A 19,012-nucleotide genomic window follows, 5' to 3' on the forward strand; every position below is an offset into this window, starting at 1 on the left:
AATCGTTACATATATATATATATATATATATATATATATTAAACATTTGGTTAGAATAATAATTTAAAAATTTTTTTAAGAACGTCAGTTATGACTTATGCTGTCGGTCTGTGCTGAAGAAATACAGAATTTCCTTTTTTCTCCTGCTTTATACACACTACCAGTCAAATGAAAGAAGTGTTTTTGAAAGAAGTCTCTAATGCTCATTGCTCGCAATGGCTGCATTCATTTGATGGAAAATACAGTAAAACACTAATATTTAAATAATATTTTCAATTTAAAACAATTGTTTTATTTTAATATATTTTAAAATATAATATGCTGATTTGCTGCTCAAGAAACATTTCTCATTACCATCAAATGTTGAAAATAGTTGTGCTGCTTCATATTTTTGTGGAAACTGTAATGCAATATCATTCAAAAGTTTAAGTAATATATATATATATATATATATATACGTATACAAGCTGAAGGCATTAATCTAAGGAAGAAAACAATGCAAGTACAGTGAGTGTACAAAGTTGTAAATGAAACAGAATATTGGAGTATGTTTTACAAGAAAATACAGTTTTACTTTAAAATTTCACATATTATGCTTTTTCACTTTTTTAATTTTAGTCAGTGTGTAGTGTGTATGTTTGGGCATAAAACAGATCTAGAAAGTTACACATCTCAAAGTCCACTCCAAAGGGAGATATTTCGTTTTTAAAAAATCCCTAAGGATGCATTAAACTGATCAAAACTGACAGAAAAGATATTTATACTGTTACAAAATATTTTTTTATTTCAAATAAATGCTGTTCATTTATTAAAAATCCTGAAAAAAAATGTACCATGGCTTCCACAAAAATATTAAGCAGGACAAACTGTGTTCAACATTGATAATAACAATCATAGTTAATAATTGAGCACCAATAACAAACTGATAATAACCAAACTGCCAATCATCAAATTTAGGTGATTTCTGAAGGATCATGTGACACTAAAGACTGGAGTAAAATTTAGCTTTGTCATTACAGGAATAAATTATATTTTAAAATAGATAATAATAATAGTACTTCACAATATTGCTGTTTTTCAGTTTTTCTGTATTCATCAAATTATATTTCATCAGGCCTTGGATCTGAATGGCTGCCAATGGAGAAAGATGCCCCCAGATGGTGTAGATACGACATCTACCCGCATGAGCTAACTGGGTCATGCTAACCAAACAAACCCTGACCCCTTGCCTCCATCCAAGCCGATAAAACTCAAACATATGCAGAATAGAGCAAAAAATAGTGGCTATAAAATAAATGGATTGCTCATTGAAAATGGTCATTAAGCTGCAGAATTGCGGCCCAGCAGACTCAGCACTGAGCCGTTCCTCTATCTTCTCAGCTTCACTCCTCATTAGAGAGTGTCAATACAATCGACAGGGAGGAGATGTGATATGACTTATGACTTCATCCTTGTCATCTAGCCATTCCCGCTCAAATCTTGACATTTCCAAGTGGTTATCTGCCCATTAGTCTGTGTTTGCATGATAGTAAAGGGAGCTGGCGTTTGATGGTCTGAACGCCACATATATTCTGGTGTGAGTGTCGGCCTATCTGATTTATGTGCTCTCGCTGTGCCGTGATTCAGCATATGGTATATACGGAGACAAAGAGATTAATGATCCCTGTGACCGCAGATGAGACAAAATGACTTAAAAGAGAAAAGAGGAGGAAGAGGAACTGTCAAGTGTCCTTCCCCTTGTATTTGGCAGCAGGCAGATCCTCACTATGAGCATGATGGGTAAAGTCAGTATAATTCATTAATGCTTGGAGTGCTCATTACTGTCTTTTCACACTTTGAGAGACTCATTACCTGCATAATAGAAGACTCCGTATAACACTGAGACCATTCCTCACTGAAAATTAATCATCCCATCCCAGACAAAAAAGGGAATTCTCTCGTTAAATATTAAGAAACTCCAGTACCATGAATTCTATTCTAATTTCCACCCCAGCCTACCTTAGAGATACAGAAGGAAGACTGTAATTCTGTTTCCAATTCTAGCGAGCAGCCTACGAATGCCAAATTCGAAAGCAGCACTGCATGTAGTCTTTGTGAAGACAACAATTCCATAATGTACTGCGATGAGCTGAAACTGAATACAAGATGGATGACAAATGTTTAGCTAAAAAAAGGTGCTTATTTTATTTGAAGTAACACATTTTTCATGGTTTAAGTTTCCGTTTTAGTTAACAATAATTACCTATAATTACTATAATTATATTAATATAAACATAACAATTATTTATTTTAAGGATCAATTCTCACTATTAATTATTTGCTAATTAGCTAGCATATTGGCTGTTTATTAGTACTTATAAAGCACATATTAATGCCTTATTCTGCATTACCATATTTTAGATCCCTTAATCGTACCCCATTTGCAGCAAATTAGGAGTTTATTGAAGCCAAAGTCATAATTAACAGTTAGTTAATAGTGAGAATTGGTCCCTAATCTAAAGTGTGACTATATAATAATATATAGCATTACATTATTAATTTGAATGATATTTCAAATATGAACTCTTTATATTTCAGTCAGTATCGATAAGTTTAGTGTAATTTAAAAATGATTTGAACACATTTACTGTGCCATTAGCTTAGCAACATGCTAACACCGCGCTCTCTTTAGATCACCTGCGAGTCAAGTTTTCTGTGTGCTTTCCAAGAGGACTGCTATTTATATGATGCATGGAGTTGCTGCCTATGTAGAGCTTTCCAAATCGGTCACTTACAAAGTCCCATTCCAGTTAGGATGCAGTAGACAGTTGACAGCCTCACTAGGTTATGGAACAGAGCTGGTATCTCCAGTAAGAGGGCAAAAAAAGACTCAATGTCATTGTGCATGTTAATCTACACTGTCTGACAGTAAACAAACAGAAACAAAAGAAGTAGTATATGGTACTCACAGTTGACTGTTACTCTCACGGTCTTGGTGTCGGGTGAAGCGATGTCATTTTCAGCGCCGCACTCATAGTCCCCAGCTTGATCCCGAGTGATGCCTGTGATATTTAAATACTCCCCGCTTTCATACTTCTTGGCTGTGAACGCAAGAAAATAAACAAGCACAATCCTTCAGAAACGTTCTTCTGCAGGCATGTATTAATTAATGTTTAAATGCTTAAAGGTACAAACACCATTGAGTCTCAACAGCCAGTAAAAGATGCCCAAGTGCACCCAGAAAACTGAAAAAAGCTTTATTAAGGCACATAATTGCTTTGTTGGCTAGACATCCAGTGGGAAGCATCTCCTCTGTGAGCCTGATTCACACAGTGAGGAATATTATTGGAGTCAAATACTGTGAGGAAATCAGAACTGTGCCAATATGACAAATATGACTTGAGGTCCTTGAGTAATGAGAGGCAATATAGCACAGCGTGGGGCTGCCACGCTTCTACTGGACTAAAAACCTCCCCAGGTTCCCCAGACCAGATCCAACCTTATTGTAATATTCCTCAGTGAAACCTATTTATATCCCACTTTACAGTGAGGTGAATATCTCTCATGGTACAGAGAGGTAAATCCTGCACTGGCATATGGATGAGAAGCCTCTGACTCAGCAAAACCCCCACAGAATAAAAACAGCACAGAGAGCGATGCAAAAAAAGGAGGATGGAGAGGCTTTAGGAGGGGTGTGTTTTCACCAAGTCTTTTGTAAAGCATCATAGAGCTTCAAGATCCGACATCAAAAAAGCTTTAAAGGGATAGTTGGTTCCCCTAAAAACAAAAATGGTGTCATCATTTACTCACCCTTATGCATAGCAGTTTTCCATGCAATTACAATGAATAGGGATTGTAGTGTTTTATGCACTACATTGCAACTCTTCTGAAGCCATACAGGAGCTTTGTATGACAAACAGATGGATATGGATATTTTTATTCATTGATATCGCTGCCCAGTCAGCTGTTAACAGCTGAGATCTGATTTGAGCAGTGGTGGACAGTAACGGAGTAGCTTTACTTCGTTACTGTACTTAAGTACATTTTTCAAGTATCTGTACTTTACTGGAGTCGTTTTATTTTGAGTAACTTTTACTTTTACTTCACTACATTCCAAAGCATAAGATCGTACTTTTTACTTCACTACATTTCATAAAACATATCGTTACTCCTTATAATATATCACGTGCTCCGAGACGCAGAAGCGGTGTCTGATTCAAGAACGAACACTCAAGTACTCGATTTGTGTACTTCGTCCACCACTGGATTTGAGTCAGTTGATCTTGAGAACCAGATCAATCTGAGTAAAAAAAAAAATCATTCAGATTGTTTTTGTAAACTGGATCAACTGATTCCTTCAAAGGATCTGACTTAAAAGAATGATTCTTTCACAAATCAGAAATCACTACTTCTGTCATAATCTAAAATTTTGATCTGTTCCTTGCACAAATATCATTCTGACTAGCTGCTACAACACTGATAGAAACACAAGAGCTCCAAATTATTCCATGCTTTTGTAATTTGCATGAATATTTGTGTGTTGCATGAAAACAATTACCTCTGTATAGCAGGTAACAAACTGAACAATTGAACAAAATAGTTTTCTTTGGGGTTATCAAGGAACTGACTAAGATGTGTATCTGAGCTGACAAGGTGCTATTTGGCTCCCAATGCTTTACAAATGAATAGAGGCAAAGACTGTAAAATAGGATAAATTGTATCAAACACATTCATGCAAAACAACCCATATTTGGCTATACAAAGATGAAAAGGCAGTTGGACATCAGAGCAAAAGAAGTAAACATCATAGTATGAGATTGTTCACCCATCAAGATTTAAGCTGTAAAATTTAGTTAACTAAACTGAATTGTTATTATTACCTAAAACTAGTTTCCGTTAATTTAAATAAATCTAAAAATAAATCTGAATTTCATGGTTTTTTTAAGTTAATTTTTTTTTCAAAATTTTATACTGTTTAAATGTTATACTGTTCTGATATACAGTGGCACCAAAATGTATTTGGACACTTGAGCCACTCTTTAAAAAATGTATAACACTGTAATGCAATTGCATTAGATTGCAGAATGCCAAACAAAGTGGCATTTATTTGAAATAAAAATAGCCTGTGCATACTTTAAGCAAAATATTTTCCAAAAATATATTTTTAATAATACATCATTTTAACAAGGTGCTAAAACACCTGTGAGAAAAACGACTTCAACCATCTAAATGAAAAATGACCAGTTAGTCAAATATTGCAAAAATAGCCAAGAAAAGTGTTGTTTCTGAGAAAGGCTATCTATTTACAGTTATCACTTGGTTTGATCTTTTGTGCGTAATTAAATGAAAACCACACTCACTTAATTATGTATACTTTTTCAGGGCAAACTGTTTTAAATCACAGCAATGGCAGTCGTCACATTATCAAAACAACTGTTCCAGGTAAAAGTCAAACTTACAAAATTAACAAACATCGACTACAAATTACCATATTTCTTCCTCCAGCTAAAAACCAGAGGGATCTTTATCAGTGATTAACTCACTCCATAATTCCCTTACTTCAGTGATTTATTTTCTTTTTTCTAACAGAGACTTCACAATGAGCCATCATTTATCTTACTGATTACACCAAAAGAGGAAATTACCAAGGTTTAGTGAAATCAACCTTTGTTATATAAACCAACTTGTTTGCTATAAACAAAAAAAACAGCAAACTGGAGCATCTTAAAGGCTTAATGGACACTGATTACGTGCCAGAAATATATCGACCGCCTCCCGAATTGTGCGTGTTAAGAGTTATTTGAAAGCTCAAGAGAGACTTGTCATAGCCTCTGGGAAATGTCACTCCAACCAAATTAGCCAAATCACAGCAAGGTTAATCTAGGATTCCACATTGCTCTGTGTTAAGTGCAGTCACAGTAAGCACTTTCCCCACATTGTGTAAAGAGCACAAAGTACATTTCCTTGAGGTCTGCCTGCTGCTGATATGATGAGCGCTGGTGAAGAATACATTATGGGTTAAGGTGGCAGTTCTCTGTACATCTTTTCCATTAACCCGTGAGAGAACACTGCGGCAGCCCAAATGTTGCATTATGAGAGGCTTCCCCCAGGCATTCATTGAGTTGTCAACAATGAACCATCAACCATCATTCAACCGCCACACATACTTGCTCGCTCAATCTCGCACACGCACCTGAACCGCCTCCACTTTTTCCATTTCCGGTATCTCACCTTAACCCTGATAGCCTCCTCATTGTCCCAAAGTGCCCCAAAACAATTGCTGAATATCTGTCCGAGCACTCTTTAAGAGCTGGTCATTGTATTGAAACCATTTGGTGATGTTTAGACAGACTGTCAGTGCAGAGTACGGAGCTATTGTTCAGGAAACAATAAACCAGAGTAAAGACAATTTTGGGAGGCAGAGGCACGAACAAAGGATTGACAAAGGACAATTGAACGCTTCACTGTAGCCTTATCATATGAGAAAAAAAATCAAATCTGAAGTGTTATAGTCAGCTATTTGAAAGGTCAGAGTTCCTTATATCCCGAGGCCTTAAATCACAATGGAAAAAGCTTATGAAAGCATGTTTGGGATCAAGCGTGCTGGGCCAGGCTGTACAGAGAGCGTGAGGCCGCCCTGTAGCCTCACTACGTCTCTATATAGGGCTCGCTTTAGGATCTATCTTCATCTAGTCAACAGCATTTGAAATCATGTCTGTAAAGCAATTTTAAATGCCCTGAGTACTGAAAGTATTAAAAGAGTGTGATTTAAAGCTTAGACAAGGAATTTCTCATTTAGTTCTCATTTAAAATCTACAGCGGTGAGAGTGTGCTGTATTTGCGAGTCAGTTTAACACGTTCGTACGTAATGTATGGTTCTAGCACATGTTTTAGAAACTGAAGCGCACATTATTGACAGCATCTAAAACAAGCATTTTGCTTATGATCATGCTTTAGTAACGTATCATTAATTATTGAATTCATGGAATTAATAGGCTGACATTAAATATGTTCAACAGCATCACATTTACTTAATGCATTTATGTAATCTGACATTTTATCGGTTTTATTCGGTAATGTGTATCATAGTTAAATGTGACTATACAAATATACATTTGTAACATAAAGGATTCACACTGTATTTTAGATTATGTCAGTACATCCATATTGTATGTTGTTCACTAAAATCTGTATTTAAACATTGGGATAGTTCTCACGACAATGTTTTATTCATTATTTACTCACCCTCATATCCTTCTAAACCCACAATACTTTGGTTAATCTTCCTAACACAAATTTGACTATTTTTAATGTAATCTGAGAGGTCTATGTCTATTCATTGAAAGTCCACATAATTAAATCTTAAAAGATCCAAAGAGGTTATAAAGGCATTGTAAAATGAATCCATAAGAATCGAGTGTTTAATCCAAGACTCTAAAAAATCTGCTAAAATAGGGCACAATGTAGGAATTTTCTGGGGGTTTTTTTGTTTGTTTTACCTCCATTTTGAATTTTGCACTTTATTGTACTGTGTTTTAGGGTTAACAGAAATGTCTGTAAAATGAATGCATAATGTCCCAGTAATGAGCTGCCAGTGCTTTTTCTGTTATTCTACAGATATTTTTCTTTCAGTGAAGTCTTGTGAAGAGATATGATTGCTTTATATGATGAACAGATTTAATTTTAAAATAAAAAATTAATTAAACTTTTATTCCATGTTTACCATATGTGATTACCACTCAGGTTTCATTAAAAATAAGATTAACCAAAGTCTTATGGGTTTTGAGTGACATGAGGGCAAGTAAATTATTATTATTATTACTTTTTTTTTGGGGGGGGGGGTGAACTATTCTTTGTGCATACTAATGCGATCAAGCTGTTCAGTCAACTACCATTTATAACAAATGCTTCCTGGGGACCAAACCTTTGAGTCAGATTGAAATCTGTTGATCATTACAAGTCAGAGGTCTTTGAGAAGTCTTAAATGCATAATGTCTTTAAAAGGTCTTTAAGACTAATTACCCCATTTGTATTGATGAAAAGTCTATATTCTAAGCAACAATGAGAGGCACAGAAGTCAAAGGTCTGATGACACACACACAAGAAACGTATAAGGCCAAATGCACTTAGAGTGTTTCGGCAATTAAATCTAGTGGTGCTAGGTTGCAGGTTCAGCCTCCTGCAGGGTCATTCAAGAACCACTGGAAATCTCAGTCCAGGAGCTGCTGTGATTACAGCTCTGACGATTACCACAGTGCTGCCATATGTGCACCAAATACTGTTATACGTGATGGTGCGCAATAATGTATTCAGTCTGAACATATTGGCTTGTCCAGAGAAAAAATGAATACATTTGTACATTTGTAGAAGTTTCAAACACATTTTTTGTGTCGTTTTGACTTTGCTCTCTGTCAGCATGTGAATCCTTGACAATATCACAGCGACTATTTAAATACTGTAAATGAATCTTTTCAGTACATCACAACCTTCAGTGGCAGAAGCAGCAGTATCATAAAAAATGTTCTATTGTCACTGGCTCTTACTCATTGTCATCCTCTCTGCCCACACAGAAGTTAATTAGGCTGAAGAAGAATAGTTCAGACAAATGGCTTTCAGTCACATCTGGGCCAGACTGAATCTGTTGGCCATAAGTGAAAGTTCACCATTTGCAGGACGGTTGTCTGAGGACTTTTTTTTTAAATTACTGGCACACTTATCATCTGGTTTTAAGTGTTTCTATAATTTGAAGTATCCTACCTTTGGTAAGTAGTGGTTTCATGACACTTCAAAGTCTTTAGATTAGAATCGCAAAAAGCAATTCGATCACAAAACACACTGGAGAATGAAATAAATATAGCAGTCCAAAGATAAGTGCAGCTGACTTCAATAAAAATTCACAAGCACTCAAATATACTGCTGTGCACTGAATTTTCAATTCGCTTTGAAAATATGCCAAAGTTTTTGCTTTAACAGCTGAATATAAACTATGAAAGGTAAAAATGAGGTTGATGTACCCTCACATGTTGTTTACCCTGCAGCAGAATGATAACTTAAAACTAAGAAGTCTTTCTGAGAACAACAGCAAATTGAAGCGATAATTGATTAAAAGCCTTCTCCTAAACTCAGTTCATTATAGAGGGTTTAAAAAAGAAACATCTTAGTTTCATCATAATCTTCTGAGCCTCTAAACTCCAACACACTGAACAACCTGGACAGACATTCCTGCTGTGTTTTGAAGTCAATGTCAAATTCTGTCTAACTTATTGTGACGTATTTTAACTGATTTGAACTCACCTGATGGGGAGATGTGTCTCCAAGAGATTTTGGGCTCTGGTTTCCCACTGGCTGAGCAGATGAGTGAAACATTGCTGCCTTCGTTTACCGTAATGTCTGATGAAATGTCATAGATTTTGGGAGGAACTGTGGAACAAAACAAACAGTTAGATACACAAAGCTGCAAATGAGCTCAATGCCAAAAGCCTGGATCTAGAAATTCAAGTATATGAACAACAACAAGAGACAAGCTGCAAGCAGCAGCTTTCGGGGTCCAAACACAATGCTACTTTATCCAAATAAGGTCACAGGTCTGTCATTCATATTTTGAATGAATACGTGTTTTCTTTTATTTGGCATTGTTCACATTGTCCAATGATTGCTGATTGGCTAAAAGCAGCTATATAGTTTCAGATCTGCCCAACGCAAAAGTCATTTTCGTTGTTACAGCAAGACCGAATCCCACAAAAATCAGTCATTTGTCTTTAGAATGATGTTCTAAGCATCTGTACCAAATTTCATGAAAATCTGTAATTTTATTAAGGAATTACAGCCATTTATATGAAAATCTTATTCCACTGGTTTCATTCTGACAGGATGAAAATTCCAGGATTAATTCACAAGTGTAATTATAAAGTCTAAGTGTAATATGATTTAATAAGTGATAATATGGGTATGCATAGTCCATAAGCCAAGGAGCCTAGTGATATAAAATGTTTCATGAAGCATAACCAGAAACTACCGTGATAGTTTTCTGGTAGATATATAGAGGGTAACTAGCCACTGTTGCATGATGATATCATGTGTGATGGTGCACCTCACACTCAGCTACAAACTAAAAAAAATACAAAATCTTTATCCCACCTTTCATCACACAGGGCCTCCACTCTTTCTCAAAACCACAATATCAGTTGTCAAGGGATTTATGAATAAATGTCTGACCTCCTGGTTTTGCTTTCCTACATAAAAAGGCAATAAAATGTCAGGACTCTGCAAAATCAGCTATTCCCTTTGTTCATTTTTTGAGGTCTGACTGTGATTCTGTGCCAGGTTGTTTGAAGTGGATTGCATTTAACTAAACTGGTTGTGATTATTTGACTCCCTCCTCACAATATAACATTCTAAACACCATGCATTACTGAAAATCCATGTATAATGACCAAACTTTCTCAAGAGCTATTTATATATGTTCTTCTCAAACAGTAAATGGAGTTGTAATTAACTTTTATTTTATTTAAATGTCAATTAATAGTTCTCCTGACGGGCAGACTCCCCATTGCATCCATGCATAACCAGACACAATATATATAATCATGAATGATCGCTATTAAAGAATAAGCAATACTCATCTGAGGGAAATCAATTAGAAGAAAACAAGACACTGACGGAATTAAAACAAAATCCTTTAAAGCATGCTGAAGAGGGCATAAGGACACCAAACATTCAGCCATTTGTCACCATGCAAAGAAACAGCAATGTTATTTACTCCTACACTATTTGATCTCCAGTTTAGGTCTTTCTTATCTTGGTTTTTGTAATCTGCTGGCACTAAATGGTTGAGTTGAAATTCTAATATGAACCCTTTCATTGTTTGAAAGCACTCCTCTGACTGTCATGCTCTTCACTGCAGGTTTACTTGAACTTCCTCCCACTGTTGACAAATGTCCACAATCACTGATAGCACAAATGGAAAATGTTGCATTCGTCGCCTGATCATATCTGCCTTCAACAGGATCAAGACCCTATTAGTCAATGCCTGAGGAGTCAGGTACCGGCCTTTTAAATGAGATGTGGGGCCTCTGCAGATCTTTAAACTGAACATGTTCAAAGAAACATCAGTTTCATAATCTTGCCATTTATTCTAGAACTTTCTCGGTAAATGCTCACCTTGAGATTTGAAGTATTTTATTACAGTTTTTTTTCCAGACACTTCTTTACTTCTAATGCAATAATGGCAAAATTGTGTCGAAACAATTGAGCTTTTTGAGCTTATAAATTGGCGGGAAAAAAATCCAGAGGATTTGGTGCATTGAAAAATATCTCTCATTACAGCCCAAGACAGTTTTGACTTTCATTACTGGTCTTGTGTGTACCACCTGTGAATACAGAGTATATTATCAGATGAAATGAAACCCTCTCTGTATTTTCAAGTAGCTGAAAAGCCGAAAGGACCGGTATGCCTTGACACTCCACTGAACACGGCAGCATAAACAGATGCAAAGGTCAACAACCTATCCCGGTATGCTCTTTTAACTATCACTAAGTTCATAATGAAAGCACGTGTTATTTAATCTCAAGCTCAAGGTCTGACCGCGATTTGACTTTCTATGAATCCTTTCCGAGCGTCAACCTCGACGCTTTCGGCCATAGTTATTTTTAACCTGTTTATTTCCACTCAGCCTGTTCAATTGGTAGGGTAATGATGACAAGAGAAAAACAAGACAACGTTAAGCCATACCCCAAGGCCCTATTCAAGGCAACCTGATGCTTTGTTTTCCGTTTAATTCATTAACTGCTGCACGATTGTCATGTTTGCCCATTCCACTCTAATTCTCCCTCCTCTCCTCGGCGGGAGGCACTGAGATGGAGCTGCCACAGCTGACGGGGAAGGCATTATCAGTCTCTCAGCCCCAGAGTGAATAAATAAGCCTCTAATGACGCCACCTTGAATTACTGAAATGCTTACAGCTATTAAAATGCAGAGTTTCCTCTGAATAAAGTGGAGTACATGGCTTGCCTTTCTACAAATTCTGACAGGTTCTCCAGGGCTGACTGCTGCCACACAATTCCAAGACCCTATTGCTTCACACCTACTGCCAGCCCACATTCCAATTACAGAGCTGAGGGAAAAGTGGGCTCCTGTCATAATGCAGACTAGCACAGGCAAAGAGCCGAGCAGAGACAGGCAAAGAAATCAGATGCAGTCTTATCTATTTGTTGTCTTCAGGCTGAAAAGGAATGAAAAAAAACAAAACAAAAAAGTTAAGGCTGCTGTTCAATAAATGGACTTGTAGTATCGTCTAAATATTTATAGCATAAATGAGGTGAATTTTGATTTTATATATGAGGCCTCTGCATGGTAAATTACCAGTGGAATAGGCAGTACAATAAAAGATGCACTCTATTGCAGAGCTGAGCCCTTCATTAACCTTTAATATCTGTTGCATGCCATGCCAAAAATACAGAGACCACTGTAAATTAATTTCCCCTATCCTTTCCACAAGAACTGTTGACTTATATTTAAATGACAAAGTAAAACATACTATACTACTGTTGAAATCAGAGTTTTCACACTAGAGCTTTTAGTTCGTTTGGTCTTTTTTTTGTGAACTTTGGCATGCACAAGTTTGCCTGAAGGAGGCATGGTTCATTTGGACTTCAGCACGATACGCAGTTGGTTTGAATGCAGTTGGGTTTAATTTGTGGAAGAGAACCAATGTTGATGACGTATAAATGTCTATTATACAATAATGTATTTCTAATTGCTACTATTCTCCACAGAAATTGCATTTTAGTAACTCGCATTTTTCATACAAATGTGTCTTACAAATCAGACACATAAGTGCTGTTCATGCATTTTTCTTTATGGTAGTAAAACCAAAGGGAGTAAAAAAGGTGAATGTTTCCATTTCTTTTACCTTCTCCTCTAAAGATACAGCATTATGTAACTAGTTGTAAACAGTTGCTTGTACTGTATCATATCGATGATGCGAATGAAATCTACTGCAGTTTGGAGTCAAATAATATAAATCAGTCAGAGGAATCGAAAAATGGATATGGACAAAAAAAATTAACTCATGTGTGAAAAGCCTTCAGTCTGATAACCCTGTTACGAACTACTTGTAAGACAAAACATACCAGTTAAGAAGCTGTTAGGATAGACATTACATTCATTAAATTAAGCTGAAAGAGAAACTGAGGGTAAGTAACAATTTGATCATAATAATACACTCCTGTGTGTCCTGAACAACCCTTGTGACTCACAATGCGGCTCTGTTCCAAACGCTAGCAAGCTGCCAACATATAGGCAGCACTTGAAGAAATCATAGGCACAAACCCAATGCTACGGCTGTTTGAAAAGGTAGGAAGCATGATTATTCTGCCTTCAAAGATCTTTTTCTGAACCAAAGGAAAAAGTAAAGGAAAGAAAAAAAACACATCACATGTATTCTTCAATAAAAGGTGTTGTAAGATGGTATATATAATTTAAAATATAATTTATGCAATACTGAAATCATTGATAAAAATAATTCAGTCTAATTAAAAAACATCAATTATACTAAATATTTGTGTGTGCTATTGTATATATTTTTATGCTTATTACAGTATTATTTTGTTAGCCTAGCAACATGCTAACACCAAATTAGCCTTGTGTTGCTAACTTGTTTCAAATCAGTTAAGATGCTGCCCTAAAGAAATAGTTCACTGCAAAATAAAAATGTGCTTCAAATTCACCCTCAGGCCATCCAAGATGTAGATGAGCTTGTTTTGTCATCAAAAAAGATTTGTAGAAAAATTATCATTGCATCACTTGCTCACCAGTGGATCCTCTGCAGTGATGTGAATGAGTGCCGTCAGCTGATAAAAATATCACAATATTTGTGAAAAAAGTCCATCCCATGTTGTCTTCTTACATCAAAATCCACCAACATATTTATCAACAGAGGCTGGAAGTAACAGTCTGAATTGCATTTTTGTTATGTTTTTATTAGCTCTTTGAACTCTCATTCTGACGGCACCCATTCAATGCAGAGGATCCATTGGTTAACAAGTGGTCATGTTAAATTTCTCCAAATCTGTTCCAGTGCAGAAACATATTCGTCTAGGATGGCCTGAGGGAGAGTACATTTTCCACAAATTTTCATTTTTTGGGTGAATTATTTCTTTAATACTCAGCTTAACAGGTTTTAAAACAGAGTGCATGCTGGGAATACTCCTTATGATTCATCCATGCACACCATTACAAGGGAGTACTGAATATTTTGATCCAGTGACTATACTGTGATACAAATATGCACATGCATTTTAAATATACTCATGTGGCTGGAAGTGGAAATATGCTACACTTGCAAAACTGCCAGTTTCCACATTCGTTCATAGTGGTTCCCAATTCCCCATACAACCTGAAGGCTGCTAAAACCAACCAACTTAGATCCCTAATTAGGTGTCATAGACAGAAACAAAACACAAACCCTGACAGGCTGCTCTACCCACTGGGATTTCTTCAGTTGGTAATACCACAGAACGTGAGACATGAGACAGTGAGAATGTGCATGACCCAGTACATGAGCTCTCTTGGTACAACGTGTCCAGTTGAAGAGTTAATTGAAAATGTAGCACTTTGAATCAGTGCATGATTAAAAGAAATACCATTTCTAATATTCTGGTGCTGTTTGTAAACATTGGTTCCATCATGTATCTATGTCTTATCTCAGATATTAATACAATATAAAAGGTACACAAGAAACATTGTGGCATAGACCCAGTGCTTTGTTCTACAGCACACTGTATTAGTTCAATCTATAAGCAGAAGTGCTTACAGTATGAACAGAGATATCAGTGAGAGGAATATTAGGCATTCATGAAAGGATCAACTTTCACATTAAAGACTTTGCAGAGTTGCTGTGAGGTGCAGACTCACTGGTACAGAATCTAAAATGAGGCTTAATATTTCATGACATTTTTGATGAAGTTCAAAACATCTTAACCTAGCTTAATGATGTTCCACTAAAAAAAAAAATAAAGCAGGCTGGATTAGAGAACTTCAAACTAGTGATACCGGTGTTGTTTTTGCTTGATATATACATACAGTATGTATGTATGTACGTATCAATATATGTATATGTATATTAATGTTCACTGTTACTTTTGATCAACTGAATATTATATATATGACCCTAACACAATATAGTCAGTATTAATACTAGGGCTGTGAATATTTGGGTAAACAGCGAATCAATTCGATTCACGATTCATAGGGTTTCAATTCGATTCAAGAATGGTTTTTGCAAATTCAATCCGATTTGATTCACAATTAAATTTGATGCGATTCGATTAACGATTCGATTCTGCATTCTTTAAGTGCATTCGCAGGATTATTTAAATGCTCCCCCTAAATTCTTTATATGCTTAGTCAGGGGGCAAATTACCCAGCAGCCTTTATAGAGTCAGAGATAATGTTATAATGTTATGATCGAGGCTCTGGACTCGGAGCATAAATTGTTTTTCAATAACAAACTATAAAATATTTTCTATAAAAAACACAAATAGCTTTAGTTTTATATTTAATTTGATTACATTAATGTTATAAATTGAGATTTACAAGAAATATTTTAACTGCTACTAGGCTATGTAAAAGGAATACTGCTGTAAAAAAAAGCACCTTATTTGTTTTAAGTGTTTGCAAACCAAATGTTATTGCACTTTTGTTCAAATAGCAGTACTTTTAAATGAAAAGTAGTGCACAATACACTACTTTTGAATGCATTATTGAATTTTGTGCATACCAATGCGATTCATCGCGATCAATCGCAGACAATCATGTGATTAATCGCGATAAAAAAAACAAATTTTTTTTTATCGTTGCCCAGCACTAATATATATATATTTGTGTGTGTGTGTGTGTGTGTGTGTAAAGAAACTAATTTCTCACATAACTAAATTATAAAAGAAGGAAAAGAGTACAGAAATAGATCAGAAAAATATAATAAAAAATTGAATAAAAAAGTAGCCAAATTAACAACAATTCCAAATAAAAATCTTCATTCCAACAATTATTTCAGCATAATAAAGCCTGGTTGATGTCAAGGAGAGGTGATTTCTTGTGAATAACGACTTAAAATTTCAGTGTGTTCATTAAAAAAGCTACTATGTGACTTCAAAAAAATTGGAAGTTCAATGTTAAAGAAGCCCTTGAAATGTAGAGCTATCGCTTTCTCTATATACCATGATAATCGATGTTTCATAATTGAACTTCTTCCACAGAAGTCATTGACTTCAAAAGACGCCACAACAGAAATAATAATTTAATTAATCTTTTTTTGTTCCGTTTCATTGTTGCCACAATACTGGAACGTACGCAGTGCCAAGCTGTCTTATTTCTTTGGTTCATCTTCCACAATAAACAAAATGGTGGATGCTCATGACAAACAGGCCATCACTCCTAATATTTAGCTAAGTTAGATATATAGGCCTATGTGCAGAATAGCAATACATTTGATCTGTCATTCACTAACTGAGCACATCTATAAAAGAATAATGTGGTGGTCTCAAACTGCTCTATTTAATGGTGACTCACTGTGGACTATGATAAATGGTACTGTCTGGTAAACAAGGCTAAGATTTAAGTGGTGTAGAAGATTGGTGATTATTCTCCGAAAAATGTGTGTGGGCTATCCTCATTCGATCCCTACAAAACAAACAAGCACACTCATTCTCTGGTGATGCTCAGTATTGACCCGTCGACTAGAAAGAATGACCTAGCAAAACTGTTTCGTCCACACAAATGTGCAGGATACATCAAGTACAGTCTGTTCAAATTTCACAAAGGACAAATAAGACGTTTTAATCGTATTACATACGATTTGGCGCTCAAGGATTTGTGCCACTGTAAGAGTCAATCTAGCAATTTCATTTTTGATACAATCCTGCAGGAGATTAAGTTTACCACTCACCGATTCCTATTACAAGACCGCTGTTCATCATGTGTTTCCTGTCGCTTTTGTTCTCTCTCTTTAGTTGTTGTCATTACCCCAACAGTGCGTGTATATTTTCTTACCAGTGCTTATTAATTATCCCAGATCATGTAGAGATACATTCAAGTAATGGATTCTATTAAAGACAAAAGATCCATCATGATCATGAAACAGCCTTCGGCTAAGAGAGTGAAAAAGGAGGACATTCATTTTGTTGATTATAATTACATAGAAGAGACTCAGCGACGGGCTACAGGTTACGGCCTCTAAAACTACACATCTTCAGATATGATTGGCCTGTATTAGTTTGCTTTATCTCAAGGAGGGTTAGGGAGCTCGCAGTGATCTTTCTCTAGTTAATTACAGGCAGTGGATTTATGCAGATAAAAAAAATAGCAAATTTGCCAGTGCTGAGAGTCAGCACCTCCTACTGAGGTGTCAACCGTATACACCAACCTGTAAAAGAAACACACAATACAAGCCTACCAGTAAATTTAGATAAATATCCATCATTGAAATATCTTGTAATGACTAGGATGTGAGAGACGAAGCCAGCGACCAAACAAATATCTACATAACAGCTATGAAATATTCATTAAAATCATCAGTTTTATGTATGTGTTGCAGCAAATACATATTGTGCCTAAATATGAATTTCTCTATAAAACTAAAATTGCAACCAATTTAAATGAGCTAATAATTTTAAAAGAGTTGGAACAGATAGCAAAGGAAAAGCAGCCAACAAGGGAACCGGGATACATGGGAACTCCTTCAATATAATTTAAAAAGCATCCCAGGTGGCAACTCATGAAACTGCTTGAGAGAATGCCCAGATTGTGCAGAGCTATTATCAAGGTAATAGGTGGCTAAATTGAAAAAGCTAGTAAAATAGATATGAAGTAATAAAAAAAGTCAATACATAATTAGTAATAGGTAAAAGCATATTCCATATGTACAGTATATATACACTGTAATATATAAATGCATAAAAGTACATTCTGTTATCTGTGAAGAATATATATATATATATATATTTGGAATCTACAGTATACACAGCACATACACACATATATGAGAACACATACATACAAATGTATTTTCCTAGCGAAATTGCAGAACTCCAACTAGTTTTTATTTGAAAAAAAAAAAAAACTTCTCTCCAGAAAAACAAGACACACAAATAGCATACCTGACCTCTGCTGTCATTTATTTTAATTGCCTGTTTATAGTGAAAGCTGATTATTTTCTTCATACACATAAAGCTTATGTACACAAGAACAGACCTCACGGTTATGCTTATTCACTGAGAAGAGGGGATTATCAGGTAGACATGTAAAGCTTTATGCCAATATTTGTAGCTGGCAATTGGAGGTTTGTTCAAAGAACAACACTGGTGGAATTCTTCTCTTAATAACCATTCAGTTAGGGAGTTAAAATTATTGATTAGAATAGACGGCCAATGATAATATGCAAAGCTAACAGTAGAATTAATGTTTTCCTCACAAACAAAAAAAATAATATACCATATTAACCGATGCCCATTTAACACAATAAAAAATGAGGCTTGCAGAGTGGCCATTTGCACGCACTACTATGATGTAAAATGTTATTCCACATGGACATTATCAGTAATTATACTGCTGAGCAGGATGGAAAAAAAAATGTAATTTTTTCCTCCATAAATTTAGACCACAAATGGAGTCACTCCTCTGAAGACACTATAATTGTTGCAGTTTACAGTTATTTTGACTTATTTGCCCACTGTGAAGAAAATACATCAATACATATGAAAGTAACAATTAAACTCCAGAAAAATTAATATTTAGATCCACTTAAACGTGGCTGTATTTAAAGGGGTCATATGATGTTGCTAAAAAGAACATTATTTTGTGTATTTGGTGTAATGAAATGTGTTTATGCGGTTTAAGGTTAAAAAAACACATTATTTTCCACATACTGTACATTATTGTTTCTCCTCTATGCACCGTCGATTTTTACAAAGCTCATCGTTCTGAAAAAGCGAGGTGTGCTCTGATTGGCCAGCTATCCAATGCGTTGTGATTGGC

General features: G+C 35.6%; 1 protein-coding gene across 2 annotated transcripts in view; it reads right to left on the reverse strand.

The window, feature by feature from the left end:
- The window catches only part of LOC107711106 (neuronal growth regulator 1-like), a 130,048-nt gene that overhangs the window by 70,115 nt on the left and 40,921 nt on the right, over positions 1 to 19,012 (reverse strand). For both annotated transcript variants that reach the window (XM_016516039.1, XM_016516040.1), the window contains exons 3-4: positions 9,274 to 9,399; positions 2,949 to 3,080 (exon numbers count right to left, since the gene is read on the reverse strand). In XM_016516039.1, the coding sequence (XP_016371525.1) occupies positions 2,949 to 3,080; positions 9,274 to 9,399 (258 nt within the window). The remainder of the gene's footprint in view (positions 1 to 2,948; positions 3,081 to 9,273; positions 9,400 to 19,012) is intronic.

This window comes from Sinocyclocheilus rhinocerous, unplaced genomic scaffold (assembly GCF_001515625.1).
Source record: "Sinocyclocheilus rhinocerous isolate Xijiao unplaced genomic scaffold, SAMN03320098_v1.1 scaffold85, whole genome shotgun sequence".
NCBI lineage: Eukaryota > Metazoa > Chordata > Actinopteri > Cypriniformes > Cyprinidae > Sinocyclocheilus > Sinocyclocheilus rhinocerous.